Source organism: Lonchura striata, chromosome Z (genome assembly GCF_050655825.1).
Source record: "Lonchura striata isolate lonStrDom1 chromosome Z, ASM5065582v1, whole genome shotgun sequence".
NCBI lineage: Eukaryota > Metazoa > Chordata > Aves > Passeriformes > Estrildidae > Lonchura > Lonchura striata.
This window is the reverse complement of record NC_140740.1, coordinates 5,249,960-5,267,276: the sequence shown is the minus strand read 5'-3', so window position 1 is coordinate 5,267,276 and position 17,317 is coordinate 5,249,960. Positions and strand designations below refer to the sequence as shown.

The following is a 17,317-nucleotide window of genomic DNA, read 5'->3' as shown; positions in this document are numbered from 1 at the left end:
GGTCAGCAGTGTTTGAATCTGCTTCACACATTATCTGCAGATGGTACTGTTATGCAAATATCTTGTGTATAACCTTTTCTCTTTCCATTTTACTGCAGTGGACACCTGACTAGGAATTCTTGGGGATAAATTGCTACAAACTCAGTTTTGCAGCCAGTTCTGGTCTGGGGCTGTGGTGCACAGACACCAGGGCAGACTGGCACCTCCTGGTCACCACTCATCCACTTGTCCTTGATCTTGGGTGTTCAGCTGCAGTTCCTCTTCAAATTTCCCTTTGTGGAAAGAAAGGGGATGTTTACAACCAACTAATGTGCTGTGAGAACCATGAGTGTTTTCCAGCCCTCTATAAGAACATCTAAATTATGAAGTTTCTTTCTTTTTTTTTTTTTGTTTCTTTTTTTTCCCCTTTTTAGCAAGTTGTAGCGTAACCTGCAAGGTGAATTTGGTATGCACCGATGTAAAAATGTAACTTTTCTTTTAACAGTTAGAGGAAAGCTTGGGAGTGTTTCATACTGTGATTTGTGACTTGCAAGTTCTGGTTTAACTGGTGTCCTAGGTGAACTTTACCATGTGACTTTTTACCCTTAAAAGGTTGGATTTGTTATTAGTTTGCACAGATGTCAAATTTTTGCTGCTAACATCTAGTCCCACTCTTTTTAGTAAATGGGGATATGAAGAATTGCCTTAAGCACTTTAGATGGTTCTTTCTTAGACTGTTTTTTCTGAACTAGTGTTTCTCCAGTACCCATCATCATAGCAACTCCACATTGCTCCTAGTGATGCTTTTTGTTGCAGTTGGTGCAGGGTTTGTGTCTGCAGTTGGACTGGGATGCCTGCAGAGTTACCTTTTCCTTTGTGAATCCTCTTCCAGGGATTTGGAAAGGGGTGGCTCTTTGGCAGTGGATAAGATTTTTTGAAGGTCTGTAGTTCAGTCCACCAGGCTTATTTACTCTGAAGCCAATACTGCATGGTGGCAAAAAAAGAGTTTTCTGCTCTATGACCAAAAGGAGCTCTATGACCAAAAGGAGATGCTTAATTTTTTTTTTTTCCTTTTAAAGAACTGACTGCCAGTATTCTGAAGTTACTTTAACTCTGAAAACCTGCTTTTGAGGAACTGAAGGTTTCCCTTGAGGTATTTATACATCAGATGAGCGTAGCTGTCATTGTCCTGTGGAAAACTTAAGAACTGTGTTAACTGCAGATAGGGATGTCAGTGTCAGACAGGATAATTTAAAAAACAAAACCAAAAAAGTGCACCAAAAAAAAAAAAACCCAACAACAACAACAAAAAAACCACAACAAACCAACCAACAAACTATCCAGGGGATAAAAATGCTTCTGCAAATACCAAACGGGCAGAGCAGAAGTGCCAGGTTAATTTCTTAGAAATGCAGGAAAAGCGGTCTAGTGTACAAATCCCGTTTCCTCACATCTCCCACGTTTCAGATGGTGGTGGAGCCACCTGGGTGTTGGGCTTGTCCGTGTTTTTGTTTTGAGGAGCGCGGGGTGTTGGATGGACGCTGCCCGTGACTTGTGTTGATGTCGTGCTCCAGCCTGGCTGTTTTTGGGAGTCCCGTGGCAGGGCCAGCCTGGCCGTGGGTTTCCTTCGGAGCAATTCCCGGTGATCCCGGCGATCCCGAGCATCCCTGGGCCGCACCGCGGGGTCCCTGCCCGGAGGGGAGCGGGAGGCGGGGGGTGCCGTCCGCGTGTGACGCGGTGTTTTGTACTAATACAGAAATCTGCAACCCTGTGCGTGTCTCTCGCTGTGTCCTTTTACCGCCGCCGCGTTCTGGGGGATTTGGGGCGTTCTGGGGGGATTTGGGGCGTTCCGGGGGGATTTGGGGCGTTCTGGGGGGTTTGGGGCGTTCTGGGGGGGGGTTCGTGGTGGGCGAGAGACCCCGTGAGGAGGGGGGGGTGTGTTACGACAGCGGGGCTGTTTTACGACGGCGGGCGGCGCTTTGCGGCCGCGCTTTGCGGCCTGAAGCCGCGTCGCCGTGAGGGCAGCCGGGCAGCGGCTCCCGGTGCGCCCCGGCCGGCGCTGATGCAGAAAATCAACAGGAACGTGGTCCTGGCGCTGCTGTCGCTGACCAGCCTGGTTTTCCTGCTCTTCCAGCTCTGCTATTACAAGTTCTACCTGTCGCAGAAGGTGAGGGAGGGCCCGCGGCGCCTGGCCGCGTTTCCCTGCGGGCGCCGTGAGGGGAATCCCGGGGCGGGCGGGGAGCCCGGGCCGGTGTCCGGTGTCAGGGCTACAGTCGGGCTTGGGTTCCCAGCCTGGCATCCGAGTCACTGTGTCAGCCAGGGCCATCCATTTCTCCCGAAGGGATTGATGCCCCTGCCAGCTTCCAGCTGCCTCGGCTTTTAACCCTCAGCTCTCGTTGCTCGGTGGCTTTTATTGCACCGAGCTCTGTCAGGGCTCTGCTGGGGGGAGGCAGCACCTGCTGGCTGCAGGTTTTCCAACACGGAGAGAAATCCCAACTTTTTCTGCGGTCGTCTGAAGGGTTTTGTGACTCGGTGCTCCTAAAGTGCTGGGTGTCACAGTTTAAATCCTGCTTTTAAACCTGGAATGCTGTTTGTACCTCTTTTTTACCTGACCCCGAACGTCCAGGTGAGTGATTTTCTGCAACAGCAAAAGAAGTTAATGTTACTGTAAATTAAATCCTCTAGTGGTTCTTAGTTTACAGTTGCAACTCTGATTCAACAAAGGAACTCCCATTATTTTAATGGAAGAACCGTGCAGGTTTCAAAGTGGCTTGAGTTGTTTTTTGGCTTTGCTTTTAAGGCAGCGTCAGTGACAGCTGGTGATGCAACCTTCGACTTCTTTCTCACCATTTCTGATTTTTAAACAACTGAGAAGTGCTTCAGGCTTTTGAAAAGCCAAAAGCTGAGCCACGAGCTGCCTCGACCCTCTCACGTGAAAATGCAGTCCTTAAAATTGAATTGTCTAGGACTACACCTGGAAAGACGGAGGCACAATCCCGCTGTTCCTGCCCCTGTGGTATTTGCCTGACAGGGTTTGTCATCCTCCTCTTTTACGTTTGCTGGCACATTGGCTTGGAAACCTGAGGCCTCACCACTCTATGCTGCATGGGTCCCTGAGGCTTGAGTTGTCCTTCTAAATATATTTAAGCCACAGCAGTTGTTTATGATTTCACATTCAGCTCTGTGGCTGTGTGACCAGAGGCATAACCCCAGCCATAACCATAAAGAGGATAAACGCCCCTGAATGTCAGGTTAAGAAAACAAGGATTTAACTGAAATTTTGGGGTTTTTTCTCTTCTTTCTCTTATCTCTTTCCCTTTTTTTTTTTTTTTTTTTTTTCAATAGAATGGAGCATCTTTTTCCAAAGTCAGAGGAAGCCAGTCAGGCCAAGACAGCACTAGATGGGTATGTACAGTGTCACTGGTTCATACAGCTCTTCCACAAATCTCAGAACTGACTTGGAACTTCAAATTCAAGGTCCAGACCTCTTCACTGGGTGCTTTCTGCTTTAAAGGATGAAGAGATTCACTTTGTAACTTTGTTCAGTAAAGAGACTATCGAAACACCAGTGTAAAGTAAAAGCGAGAAACAGTTACAGCTTGACAGCCTTTGCTGATGCAGTGTTCAGATGTTTTGTTAATGTTTAGAGAAGAAGCACTGTGTTGATCCAGGGTTTTGTGTCCTTTCAGGCTGGGCGTTGAACAGGTTGTCTGGTCTGCCATGCAGCTTCTGAGGAGGGGCAGGGTCACACAATCCTCCTCTGCCCACTCCAGTTGTTTAACCTGCTTGTGCTGGGTTGTAAAGCTCAGGAAAATGTCACATTTCAGCATTCACCAGCTGCTGCATTCCAGCCCTCATGACCAGGGCTGGGAGTGACGTTAGCTGCTTGAAATGGGATATTTGTTGTGTCTTGCTTCAGGCTTGCAAGCTTGAATGCAACCAAAACCACCCACCCTGGGGAGCCAGAAGGTCCCCTATCGTATTTGTAGTTAGGATTTGTTTGGAAACAGTTTTACAGAAGACTTTTTGTTAACAGAGCTCCCAGTGGAAAAACAACACAGATGGTTAAGGAGAAGGATGTGCTGGGAGCTGGCTGCCTTTCGGTTTGGATGCAACATGATAATGTTGTTAATTAGCAGAATGGCCATTTATAGGCCTGGTTTCTGCTGAGCAAGAGGGAAGGTGCTCTGGCTAGGAGCTGTCCCTGGAAAAAATCCAGACCAACTGCTCTGTGGACTGCTTGCTTGTGCCAGGAATGCCATGCTGTTCTTGGAGGTGACACCCCTTGGAGCTGCCTACCAGGTGTGAGGTGTCACAGTCACAGGGGGCTTCCAGTCTGTGGGCAGAGCTCTCCTAAGGTTTGATTTGCACTTCTGAGATCATTAGTGATAAAGGATGTGCCATGATCCTACCACCTACTGCATGTCAGGCTTTCCTTAGAGCCCCTGCACTGATGTGTCCAAAATACTGAATTTGAACACATTTCTCTTGGTGACTTAACACCAAGGCCATGTTTTTCTACCATTATTTATGGGTTTTTTAGCTTGTTTAAGTTTGAGCTGAAAGCATCTGTTTTCCTGGAGAAGTGGTGGGGTGGGGAAGGGGAAGTAGGTACTTTTGCACAGATTTTTTCCTGTTCATCATTCTGTTGTGGCAGTTTCAGTCACAGAAGTAATAAGAGCACATCACTCACCTTTCAGCTTCGTGTAGCTGAAATCACTATGAGGGTGGCCTTGCTTCTGCCTGTACCACACAGGTGATGCTGCTGACAAAACTCTGTTGTTGACCCACACCCTGACCTTATGTTTCCACATCTCTCTGAAGTCACAGCTTTAAAATCATTAAATTAAAATGTTACAGTTGAATGCATTTAAGTGGCAGGGTGACTTGTGACTGTTGTGAGTGATTTCTGTGTGCCATGGACATGTAAATGTGCTTGATTAATATTCTCCTCTGAATCAAATTAATAACCCCTTGCATTAGGCACAGAACACTCTTGCTGCAGCTTTTTACTCCTTATGCAATGTTGAGTGCCCTGGGTAGAGCAGAATCCAAATTCTGTGTGGCACTTAGAAGGCATCCTACCTTCTCACTCAACCTCACAACTATTTCTAGAAGTGAAGTGTACACTCAGAGGAGGTATTGGTAGATAATATTTCCTTCTTTCAGTGGGTTGGGGTTTCTTCCTGTCAAAGAGTTTTAATGCAAAACTCTTTCTGTCCTCTGTCAAACAGCACGTGGTTAGGAAGTTCCTAGGATTAATATCCAGTCACAACATTCCAGTGTATTTGATTGATCCTTTGATTCTGGGACTGGTTGATAAAGACATTGAGCAGATCAGAAGCTCTCCAGATGGCCCCAGCCCAGAGTGCAAATACTTCTGTGCTCCAAGAGACTTCACTACCTTTGCACTACTAGACAAAACGTGGAAACATGATGTAAGTGCATGTTTTCTGTTCACATTTCTGTATTTTAGTGCATTCAGCTGCTCTTTGATGTTATCGCTTAATGCTTTTATGTTTGTATCTGAATTCATGTGGTGCTAATAGTTAGGCAGAGGAAACTTTGAAAGTTAAAGTTGCCCATTTACTAGCCTGGATACATTAGGAGTTATTTATAGCTGAAACTTTTTGGAAGCTGTCTGCAATATTAAAAAATAACCACTGGTAGTCAGAAAGGAAAGAAAGATCCATTAGAAAGGAAGGAGGAGAACCTTGAGCCTGCAGTGTCTTTTATAAATCTAGAGTCTGGGGACTCATCAAGCAGGAAATGCAGTTATGTATGTGACAAGTCTTGAAATATTATCAGAGTCTGCTGGTTTACATTTCTTTTAGCATATCCTTGTAATTAATACCATTTCATCTAATATGTTGGTTATACTTAATGGTATCTCTGCTTCTCCGTGGTGTTAGGACGTTTTTTAATGGCTGTGTTAAAAATAGAAGTGTAGCATGCGAGGAAGGACAAATTTAAATCCAGTATTATTTCATCAATTAAATGTAATCTGGAAAAATTATTAGATTATTTTCTACAGACTAAAGATACCAGTGACAAACATCTTTTTTCTTCTTCTTTTTCTTTTTTTTTTTTTAGTTTTTCTCTTTTTTTTAATTAGAAAAAGCAGGAGACTGAAATGATCAGTGACTATGTCACTGAAGAACTTGAGTGAAGAGGGGTGTGACTCTGGGCCTGATCAGGCAGCTGTTTAACCCATAGGTGTGAAGGAATTCAAGAAACTAAAAGTAAAGTTGTATGGGAGCACACTGAGATAAATCCATTTTCCCATTGCTTAGTGTCTCAGTGATAATTTCTGTATCATTCAGAGGAGAAGCTGATATACAAAACATTTCAAGGGGGGAAATCAAAGCATCTTCAGATGCTGATTGGTTTGTTTTTTTCTTTAAATCAACCAGAATTCAATTCCCTTTGTTTGTAGAACAATGAGAGCCTGAGAGCAGTGCTCAGTGTTTGGTGAGATTTTTATTTGCCCTACAAAAGAAGGTTTTGGACTAATAATTTTTGTGTTTGTGACTGTTGCTGTCGAGGCAGGACAGGGATGAGAAGACTGACTCAGAAGGGTGTGAGAGTAAAAACTCCGTTTATTCAAAATGCCCGCAAGGATCAAATCCATTGGTTCTGAAGTGAAAACAACCCACCACCATTAGTGCAGAGTGCTTGACGCACAGTGATAGAACTTAACTATAAACAATGTGAACAACAAGAGAGATAAAGAATTATTTACATTCTTTCCCAGCTCTTTCCCAGGCTTCTGCCTGGTAGAAACTTTCAGTTTCTTTCTTTTACTGAATCTGAGACCCACACGTGACATTGTTGTTCAAGGACTCAGGAACACCAGATTTGGCAGAGGAACAGTTTTAGAGAACAGTTTGAAAGTGCAGGGTAGTGTGCTATGGCAAGGAACAAACCTAATCCAAGCATAGCTTATAACATTTATTTGTTGTTTTATTTTGTAGTTTGAAGGACAAAATTTAAGACAAGGAAAGAAGGTGGTTGGAATTGCTTGCAACTGCTGGTCTTCAAGCTCTTAAGAGACTTTGATTCATTTGTGGTTAAGCCTGATTAAAAAATGAAAATGAGGAATGGTGTGGGTTAGTAATAAGCGTTTAGCTTTCAATTATGGTTTCTCTAATCTTTAGTCTGCTCTGCCTCCTGTCTTCCTCATTTTCAGGTGGGCCTTTTTAGAACTGCTGAGAAGATGGGGTTCCAGTGGTTAAAGATTATAAACAAGGACCCCCGCTTGGATGGGATGGATGACCTGTCTGGGATGGAAATTCCCTTGCACTACATATTCAAGCTGGCATCCCATGCCATTCACCTGGTGGTCTTCTATGAGAGGAGTGGCAACTTCCTCTGGCACGGACCCCTGAGGCTCAGGCAACACATGGACAGGAAGTTTGTGCCCTTCCGGAAGCTCCACTTTGGTCGCTATCCTGGGGCCTATGAAAAGTGAGTTCACAACAAGGGAAGGAGAAAGCCATCATGGCACTCCCAAAATTACTTCCTCTGTGTGTAAAACTACTTCTTTCCTGTAGTCAGGTTCTGAAATTCAGCTCAGATATGAGTCAGACCCCAAAGTGCAGTCTTTGAGAACATTGTTTCTTAGAAAATGGGAAAAATATTGAGACATTTCACACATCAATAAATACATTTAACTTTTTTCCATTAGTTTGACCCTGTTCTTTCATCCTTTTAAAACATGGAATCTGTATGAGTTATGTGCCTAAATGTTCAGAGTAGTTTTTAATTTTTAAAAGCAAATAGCCTCAAAGTACAGAGTAAAATTTGATTCTGAAGTGCATCCTGTACTTAGACAACCAAATAGAGTGAATTTTAAGATGCACTGAACAACATCTTTGAACAAATTCAAGTCATGAGTCAGTAAAGGAATCTGTGATCTGACAAACCAGCTTGGGGTTTGGAGGTGTAGGAATTCTTTTCAAACAAAGTTTTGAAATGCACAGGGAATTTGGTGAAGCTCTTGTTGCTTTTTTCATTTACAATTGGTTTTTGGCTGTATTTGGACTGAGGAATCACTGCCAATAGTGTGCATTAAGATTATAACCTGCATTAAAGGATAAATGCCATGTGGTTTGTAATGGAATTAAATTGGGTAATATATTACCTTTCTTTACATGCAGGCCAGAACTTCTGCTTGTTTCCATTGACGACTTAAAAGTTCAAATTCCAAAAAATCCGTCCAGTTTTCTAGAGGAGATGTCCCACTCTAGATTTCTTGAATGTAGGTACAGAGAAGCTCGGGCTTTCTTTCAGGTTAGTGGTAACTGGGTGGCATCTCTGAGATGAAATGTGTGTTTTCACTGATTGACCCAAACCTAAGAACAGTTCACTGGGGATTTTTTTACCTAAATGGGATTGTTCACATGCACAAAGCTAAATACACCCCTTGATTCTCATTCCACAAATCTTACAAAATGGTAATGAAATCAAAACCTTACCTGAAGATCATAGCCTTTTTTTTTTTTACTTGCAAGCACATTTTTGTCCAAGAGGGAACCCAAAATATCCACAGTTCTTACTCACCCTTACTGTTAAATTGTTCTTATGTAAATATAACAATCTTGTTTTATTAGATACACAAATAAAACTTGTGTATCTTCATGACTGAAAACTTTATGGAAATGGAAATGGTCACAGTTTTGAGAAGTGTTTAATTTTACATTTTTTGAACCATGTTATGCAGTTCAATGTTCCTTATTTGGCTTATCTGAAATAGTCACATTTCGAAGTGACTGATTTAATTGCTTTTCTGACTGTGTAAGCTAATGTTTTCACCACTATTCAGAGCATTATTTTTAGAATTTTGCTACTTGATTTAGCAGATAGAAATGTCTTCACTGCAGTGTGGGGATCATTTTGTTATAACTTGGAAAGGACATGAGTTATAAAGTGATCAAGGGCTCACAGTGAAGACTAGAGTCAGAGTCAGGCCACTGAATCTGAGACATCTCTTTGTTCACGGAAGAGGAAAAAAGGGCAGTGAAGGCTCCAATCTTCTGTCATTCAGGTGTTAGGGACAGGGAGGACTGTTCACTCTAGTAGGCTGTAGATCCTTATTTGGGTAGCAGGAGGGTCACAAGGGCACCCATATGTTGTCCCTTCACATGTGGAAGACAGAAAAATATAATCCACTTCAGCCTCCAGGCAGAAATAACCACAGGCAGAGAAAGTGTGTTCTTATATGTTTATTGAACTTTGCTGGAGCTTTAATACTGAGACAAGCAGCTGGCACCTGTTTTGAAAAGTTCATTTTGGCTGCTTGTTGCCCAAGAGCTCTTAAAGAAATCCATCACAAAGCGGAGTGTTCCTTTGTTAGAACTGGTAACGTTTGCCCAGCCTCTCGTGTCGGTTTTGGCTTTGCATGGACGGCAGACCTTGCCACAGTTCTGTCTGGAGGATTTTTATGTTCACACCGTTTCTCCTTGGCCGTTCTTGAAACTCAACACCCAACTCTGACACTTGGTGGCGCCAAATAAATTAATCATGGAGTTCTGGAGGTTGGAAAAGCCTTGATGTGCTGGCAGGGACTGATTCTGTCCCTGTGTTCTCCCTGGACTCCAGAAATTGACTTCAGCATGTGCAGAACAAGGGCTCACCCGTTGCTGCCAAGTGCTGAGAATCAGTGTCTAATACATATGTTCTTATTCTGGTCTGCTGTGAATTTTCATTCTGGTGGTTAGGGGAAAAAAGAAGGTTGATGATTCAGAGTTTTAATTTCCACTTGTCATTCCAGTGCATGTTCTGAAAATGGTTTGTGTATGTGTAAACAGATGTTAGCCCAGGTATTAGTTAAGTAAATTTTTTAAGGTCATTTTTTCCTAGGACACTGGAAAAATGAAGGGACAAGTTTGTTCTCTGACTGTAACTTGCATACTCTTGCCTTCCAGCTGTATCCTGATGATGCCTCTGTTGATGCAGTGGAATTCAGGAAAAAGGCAAAATCCTTGCTTCATCTGGCTGCCCTGACACTGAATAACTTGGGAGTGAAGTTCTGGCTGAGCAGTGGAACATGTCTTGGTAAAAATTTGTGTTGTGTTGCATTTTTAAATTCACCTGAAACTTTAAACAATTCATCCTTCATTGCTTGTGATGTCAGCAGAGACCAAAAGTACTGGGTTGGAAGGTAATAACTATTGCAATAGGCCTTTTTGCTCCTGAAAAAGTGCCTTTTCTTTAGAAACCTGAGCTGCTGAGATGCTGGGTAAATTTCCTGTGAAGCATTTAGTATTGTGAGGAATTACCTGTGTTGTGTTCATCCCTGCAAGGAAAAAAATTAACAGTTCCCTAATATGTGTGACTTGGAATTCACTGAAGTGCCAGTTGGAAAATGCAGTGATGAGCACATTGTTCTGCTGTCCAAGTACACTCTAACCCTGTTTTTCTTCTCATGCAATTAGATGCATGTCACTGACTTCTAAAATACAGTTTACATTAATTTATTTTCTTTCAAAATGAACTTTTTATAAAATTACAGTCCACTAAATTAGGTAATACAAGTTTTCAGTTCTGCTGAAGGTACAAGTGTCTTATCACTGGTAAGGATTCTCTTGTTCCTGAAACACTTAGTGAAGACTCATTTGCCTTGTATTTATTTAATCCTAGGGAATATAATTTTCTGAATGAACAGTTACTAAAAGATGCCTTAATGAAACAGACAAAAGGATGTCCTACATTGTGTCTTTCTGCTTTGCAGTGGTGATTGAAAGATGATTAACATCTTGGATGCAGTATAAAACAATAGTTGCAAATCAGAAGCACAGCTGTGGCCCTGTAGCTGTTAACTGCTGATTAGATTTGGTCCCACATAAAGAATTCTAGGGTTTTTTTTAATATATAAATGCATTTAAATTAGGAAACTGAAGACATATTATCTTAGTTTTCTCTTGCATTCTTGGCTTTCTGAAGGGAGAGAGATGACTATAAGTCATCCTGTGATAATTGTTTCCTTTGATGTGGTTCATCCCATACTAAAAAAAGGCAGAAGCCTTGTTTATGGCCTCAAAAGTCAAAGACTTTTGCCTGGTGATCTTAGAACAGCTCATTTATGTGTTGCTTTATTTCTGTTGAATTCATGTTCCTGAATTTAACTCGTTTGGGATTTTTCTGCTTTTTTTTTTCCCCTCAGGCTGGTATAGGCAGTGCAATGTCATTCCTCACAGCAAAGATGTGGATTTGGGAATCTTTATAAGGGACTACAAAGCAGATATCATTCCAGCCTTTCAGAAAGCAGGGTTGCCACTGAAGCACAAATTTGGCAAGGTACATAGAAAATGAACATTTTACTTCATGCATGTGTTTCTGTAACTTTGTAACTTTGTAACTTTGACTTCAGTTGCAGAAGTGTTTAATAAAGTTTAAAAATAATGCATAGTTAACTGTGTTTTCTTCAGTTAGAAGTCACCCTGTATATCTGATGAAGATCAATTTGTTTTCTGCTGACAAAAGGTGCTTTGTATTTTTATGCGTATACACAGTGTGTATTTTTGTCTTTCAGCTGGAAGACAGCTTGGAACTCTCTTTTCAGGGAGAAGATGATGTGAAACTTGACATTTTTTTCTTCTATGAAGAGGATGACCACATATGGAATGGAGGAACTCAGGCCAAATCGGGCAAGAAATTTAAGTAAGAACTGGATTTGTACCACTGGTAGGATAGGAATTGAACAAGCTAGTATTTACTGATGGCATTTTGTGTGCTGTTGCCTGGCAAAGCCTGTGCTCTTTGTGGAAATGTGGATGTCAGAGGGGAATCAGTAGAGATTCTACACTCTGAGACCAGTGAAGCAGAGAGAGAACAGTCCTGTGCCTTACTAGAGAGTAAATGTCAGATCTCTTGTGAAATCAAAAGCAGGGCTGGCATGTTGTATATGAAGCAGATCTTATCTGACTGTGACAGGCCCCCAGTTACATAAACACCCAAGATGAGAGAAAGTCTCTGAAACAGTGTTTATTACACAGTCTAATTTTGTAGTAGAATATTAAACCTTAGGCATCTGTATTGATGAGGAAATAATTATGGCAAAAAGCCTCAACTCTCCTTGCGCAGAAAAGCCCACAGTTTGGGATTTTGAGGTAGCAGTTTGGAATACTGAGTTGTGACAACAACACAGACAATTCCTGCAGGCCTTACTGTTCATGTTCTGAAAATGGAATTTTGAATAGGATCCTGTGTTTCTTGTTTCACACCTTTCAGTATTAGATCAGCAATGATTTAATCATTTAACTTAATGATTTAATAATTTAATCCAAATCAATTTAGCTAACTGGATATAGGTTTTGATAATTAGATTTATTTCTTTCAATCACATACCTTCACTCAGAAGGAGATAGCTGCAGACTAGTTGAAAATCTTGTAGACTTCTATAGGATTTCGTTATCTTTTATATTTTACCTGAAATGTATTTGTTTGTGTTTAGCTAATGGGAATTTAGTGAGCACAGTCATCCAGTTGGAGATAATGTCCAAATCCTTGTCTTAGTTATCTTTGTTCTGAAGTGATAAATAAAGACTGGGAAAAATATTTTGATAATCAGCTTCAAAAGGCCCATTTAGAAATAGACAAAAGAAAGACTTCTTGGAATATCCCCACAGAAAATGTGCTGTATTGCAAAGTAAATTTTTTTAGAATACAGCAGCAGTTACAGTTTTCGTGTGTGGTGCATTCTGAAAAGCAAGCTGACCAATAAATTCCTTTCCTCCTCTTTGTAGTGTTACTGCATCTAAAGTGCAGTGGCTGTTTCCATGCCAATGGAGTTGACACTGCTCCTTCAAAACTTGGATATTCGAGAGATGTTTTTCCCCCATTTTTATGATGGCCAGTCCAAACATAAGAATAGGGGATCAGTGTGACCCTGTGCTGCACTCCAGCTTTTGTATCCTTGGATATTACAGCTCCTTTGTAGCTCCATCTTCCACAAAACTCTTTCCTTTTCTTGTAGCCTTGTAGTTATTTTTGGTGGTAGCTTATTTAAAGTTCCAAAAGTAGCTTTCTAGTTCAGTAATATCTCTGCTCAGGCATAGCATCATAAGGAAGCCAAACCTTTAATTCTGAGCTGGTGTTTCTTAGTTCAATACACCCAGAAGACAACCAGGAAAACTGCTTGTTTGCCACCATAAAGGCCCTGAGCCATGTCAGAACTGTAGCATTTAGAATCCTTTGCCAAGTAATTCCAGACGTGTGCTATTTCAAATACATCCTCAAAAAGAGAAAAGAGACCCAGCTTTTGTTGCTGTGAGATGTGAGAGCACTTGGCATCCTTAATCTGACTATGTGCAACACCAAAATGACCCTCAATTCTGCTTAATATTCAGCCCTGTCAGAATTTTGGAGTAAGACAAAAATGAAAAGATCAGTCAGAAGAGAAGTGATTGTTTGCTCATGCTGAATACTAAATTCACTCTAACAATTTTAAAGGAATGATAGTGTCAGAAGAATTGTTGATTGCTACTGGGCCATCAGGAAGGGTAGAAGTTATTTGCTAAGATTAAAACTGAAAGAAGGTGTTTTCTTCAGAAAGCTAAATATTTGCACAGGCATACTTTCTATACATCTAAATTAGAGGGTGGAGAACTAGAGCATTTCTCTTTGAGTCCCTAAAATATTTCTCATAGTAATTTTTAGACTCTGTTTCCTTGGAGAGCTGATTTCTAACCCTCACAGCCTGGCTGTGTGGTTTGCTTTTCCATGTGCACAAACACTTCCTTAGCATTCCTGACACAAGCATGCAGCAATTGAGGCTTCTTCTTTGTTTGCAAATTTAATACTGGACAGTTGCAATCTCCAGCAAAGAGTGAGTATCTACCAAAACTGAGTCTGGGAATCAAATCCCCACTGTTTGCTTTAATCCTTAAAGTGAACTAATTCTGTAGGTTTTTAACAAAGAGGACTTCGTGTAAGAGTTCAGTTTAATCAGCAGTCTCTGGATATATATCCAAAAAAATGCTTGATCACTTTGTTCTTTCCCTCCACTTAAGGCATGAGCACAATTGTTTTATTTTCTCATGTTGTTTGCTGAGAGCTTAGAAATGAAATTAACTTCACGCTTGCAAGAAGATGGCAGTTCTAGTTCATCATACAAATGTACAATTTTTTTTTTTAAAGGACAAAGTGCTTATGGTTTCATTTTAACTTGTGAAAAGGAATTTTAGGATAATTTTTAAATTTTTTTTTGTGTGGAAGTCTTCAGAGTTTCAGAAGTCGGAGTGATCCTCTGCAGGAGTAGTGGGTACACTTTGGTATTGCTTAACACCTCGATGTCGTTCTGGCCAAGCTGTGAAATCTACCTGTGAGCTGCCACTACTGTAAGCCTGTACCCTCACCTTTCTAAAAGAGGTGACTGTGAAATCCCATTTGTAACAGGCAAAGCAGAGGCAGGGACTAACCTATAGGTGGCAGAATGATGTGAGTGCAAGCAACAAAGGAATTCGGAATGCTCCTTCCTAAGCACATGAAGCAAATGTTCACCAGTTACTGTTGATAACACCCTTGTCCAGCGTGTAAGAGAAAAATCAGTATAAATGTAACATGGCCACTTGCTGCAGTTGCTTGCTTTCTCCTTGAACTTACTTAGAGGTGCATTCTAGCCTTTTGTCAGTGACCATACCCTTTTGTTCTGGCACAGGTATCTCTTTCCCAAGTTTACTCTGTGCTGGACTGAATTTGTGGAACTCAAGGTACACGTGCCCTGTGAAACCCTACAGTACGTGGAGGCCAACTACGGCCCGGAGTGGAAGGTGCCTGTGAAGACATGGGACTGGAAGAGCTCACCCTCCAATGTGCAGGACAATGGAGTCTGGCCTATTGATGAGTGGGACAATGTCATCCAAATCTACTGACCCCTGTCTGCTGACAGAGCCTGTCCCCAGAACTGTCAGTTTGTGATTTCCCAGTGCCCAAAGACATTGACATCCGTTTCCTCTGTAATGCCCCACATGTTTCCTAAGGATTCATTTACCTCCCTTTGCTTAACAGGTATTTTCTTCACCTTCATTGTGCTTTTTCCACATGATTAAAGGAGAAGATGAAAAGCAACTGGAGGGAAGGGAAGCTGAAAGAAAAGCTGCACAAAGGGAGCAGAGAGGACTGCAGTGGATTTTTGGGCAGTTGACTGTTTAAATGTAAACGGTGGCCAGGTGGCTTCGACATTCCTGGGATCATCAAAACCTTCAGACTGTTCAATTCTCAAGCTTGAGAGAAGGTTAGGACGGGAAAATGTCAGCAGTTCCTCTTTTTTCCAAGGAGATCTTGTGACTGTTTCACTTCAAAACACCAGCGTTATGAGTACCTCAAATGTGCTTGATTTGAGACTGGTACATCCCTACCATAAGCAAGAGGTTGCTCTTGGGAGTGGAATGTTTCTGTGGCACAGAACCTGTGTGACCATTTGCTTTACATCCAGGAGGTACCTGGTAATGGTGTAACACTAAGAGAATGGAAGGAGAAACTATTGACATTGGACGTTTTTCAATTTGTCCTTTTCTTCTTTAAGAATGTGAAGGTGCATGCTGCTAGAATGGCTTCCCCATGAAAATAAATATAAAATTCTGGTTTTGATGTCCCAGTCCTTGTGTTCTCCCTGTAGAATGTTTTTACTGGTTTTTAGCACATTTCAGCTATTCCTGCTTTCCTGCAAGTAGATAGAAATGGGGGTTATTCATAGTTTTCTGTTTCACAGAGCAGAGACTTCTCTTTAAGGGAAAGGAGAATGTGTACAAATACCAACTGTTCCATCAAATTTGCAGCAGCAATCCTGCCAGTCCTCTCAGTTTCAGTTTCTCCTGCCACAGAAACACTGGAGTAAATTGTTCAGCTTCTGGCAACAACTTGTCAGGCTGGCTCTTCAATTGGATGGTAATTTTGCTCTGCCTGGTTAAGAAGGGAGAGGTGTAAAATCCTGCTAACACCATTCACTTGCTAAAGTAAAAGTAACCATGACATCATAAGGGATAATTTCTCAGGTAGATTTTTTTTTTTTGGTGCCTTTTACTTAAACTGGAAAAAAAAAGGTGAATGTCCTCGTGGTTTCCATGTGGTTTTCATGTTTATAACTCTGTTGTCCTGAACTCCTTGGTGTAATAACATGCAGTAAGCCTGTGAGTTTCTCAGATGTGATAAATGTTTAAGAGTGAAAGAAAAGATGCTCTCAGAAAATTATAATCTGACAAATTTTTGACTTTGTAGATGAAAAGACTAATGAAAAAAAAATGCATGTCCCTGAAAGGGAGGATGTCTTGAACAGTTGATTATACCTGTAAGGTGTTCTTCAGGTTAAAATGTTTTCTTTTCAGAAGATACAAGTGTATATTTAACACTGATTAAAAGGAGAGTCTAATTTACAACTTGAGATGCTGTTTCATCCTTTGTTTTGTCATCTTGGGCAGCATTTAACACACTTCATTGCAGTTACGATGACAAAATGCATAGAGGAAAATCCTGAAATGTTTCTTACACTGCTTATTGACTGCCTGTCATTTGAGTGTTTATTTTTTAATAAAGATAATTGGATACAATAAATATGCTCTGAATAAAGCAGAAGCCTATATGTAGGAGAAAGGATCCTTCAGCTGCACAGAGAGATTGCACATTGCACATCTCCTGTCACACTCTGTGCAGTGCTCTGACCACAGATTTTCTGTTTGGATGCAGATTGGGTGCCCAGGAGTGGTGTGAACATCATGGAACTGCTGCTCTTCCAAGGCACATCATGAGGCTAAAGCCTTGGCATTCCCACAGAAACAGCCGGATTGAGGTGTGCTTCCTCTTGGCTTTCCTGAATTGCCTCATCTGAAATGGATTCTTAATTCTGTGTTACCTTCTTAACTTACTAATTGCCTTCATTTTGGAAGTGCTCTGGAGAGGAGGGTAATTCCTAAATTCTCCTCACAGGTGAAGTCCCTTGGCTTCCCTGTAGCAAACAAGGTTTTTCACGTTATTTATATGTATCTGTCAAAGACAGAAAAGTGATCAAAGCTCCAGAATAATGGCAAGGAAAGACTGAATAGCATTGATTGAAGAGAAGGGACCATAAAAAGCCATGTTCAAAAGCCATAAAAGATGGTTACAAGAAAAGGAAGGGATGTGTGTACTCATTTCCATGGGTGGTAGGAAATAGAAGTAAATGGGGGGAATGCAAATTGATCCACCTGCATAGAAGCTGGAGTATTCAACATGTGGAAAACCTGTGACCTTGGGGGTCTCTGAGAACACGTCAGGCAGATGCCAGCCAAAGCTGACTTGATGTAGTTGAAGACTGACTGTACTTAATCCTGTTTTCCCACTGGAGGGAGTTCCTATTTCCCAT

General features: G+C 41.5%; 1 protein-coding gene across 3 annotated transcripts; it reads left to right on the top strand.

Annotated features, from left to right (window-relative positions):
• Positions 1-1,948: 1,948 nt before the first annotated feature.
• Positions 1,949-16,360, top strand: FKTN (fukutin). Of its 3 annotated transcripts, none has more exons than XM_021534000.4 (9): positions 1,949-2,146; positions 3,325-3,384; positions 5,214-5,417; positions 7,169-7,446; positions 8,139-8,271; positions 9,906-10,035; positions 11,144-11,277; positions 11,513-11,640; positions 14,639-16,360. In XM_021534000.4, the coding sequence occupies exons 1-9, from the start codon at positions 2,042-2,044 to the stop codon at positions 14,850-14,852; spliced, it is 1,386 nt and encodes a 461-aa protein (XP_021389675.1). In that variant the 5' UTR covers positions 1,949-2,041; the 3' UTR covers positions 14,853-16,360. The 3 variants fall into 3 exon arrangements, with proteins under 3 accessions (XP_021389675.1, XP_085423900.1, XP_085423898.1); XM_085567774.1 differs by lacking the exon at positions 14,639-16,360 and adding an exon at positions 12,726-12,921 and having other exon boundaries at positions 1,950-2,146; XM_085567772.1 differs by lacking the exon at positions 1,949-2,146 and adding an exon at positions 2,431-2,605.
• Positions 16,361-17,317: the final 957 nt, after the last annotated feature.

Bases quoted from the DNA above. Each gene is read 5' to 3' on its own strand.
- FKTN (XM_021534000.4), top strand. From the start codon at position 2,042: ATGCAGAAAATCAACAGGAACGTGGTCCTGGCGCTGCTGTCGCTGACC. The intron at 2,147-3,324 runs GTGAGGGAGGGC...TTTTTTCAATAG, and splicing joins AGTTCTACCTGTCGCAGAAG to AATGGAGCATCTTTTTCCAA. The intron at 11,278-11,512 runs GTACATAGAAAA...TTTGTCTTTCAG, and splicing joins TGAAGCACAAATTTGGCAAG to CTGGAAGACAGCTTGGAACT.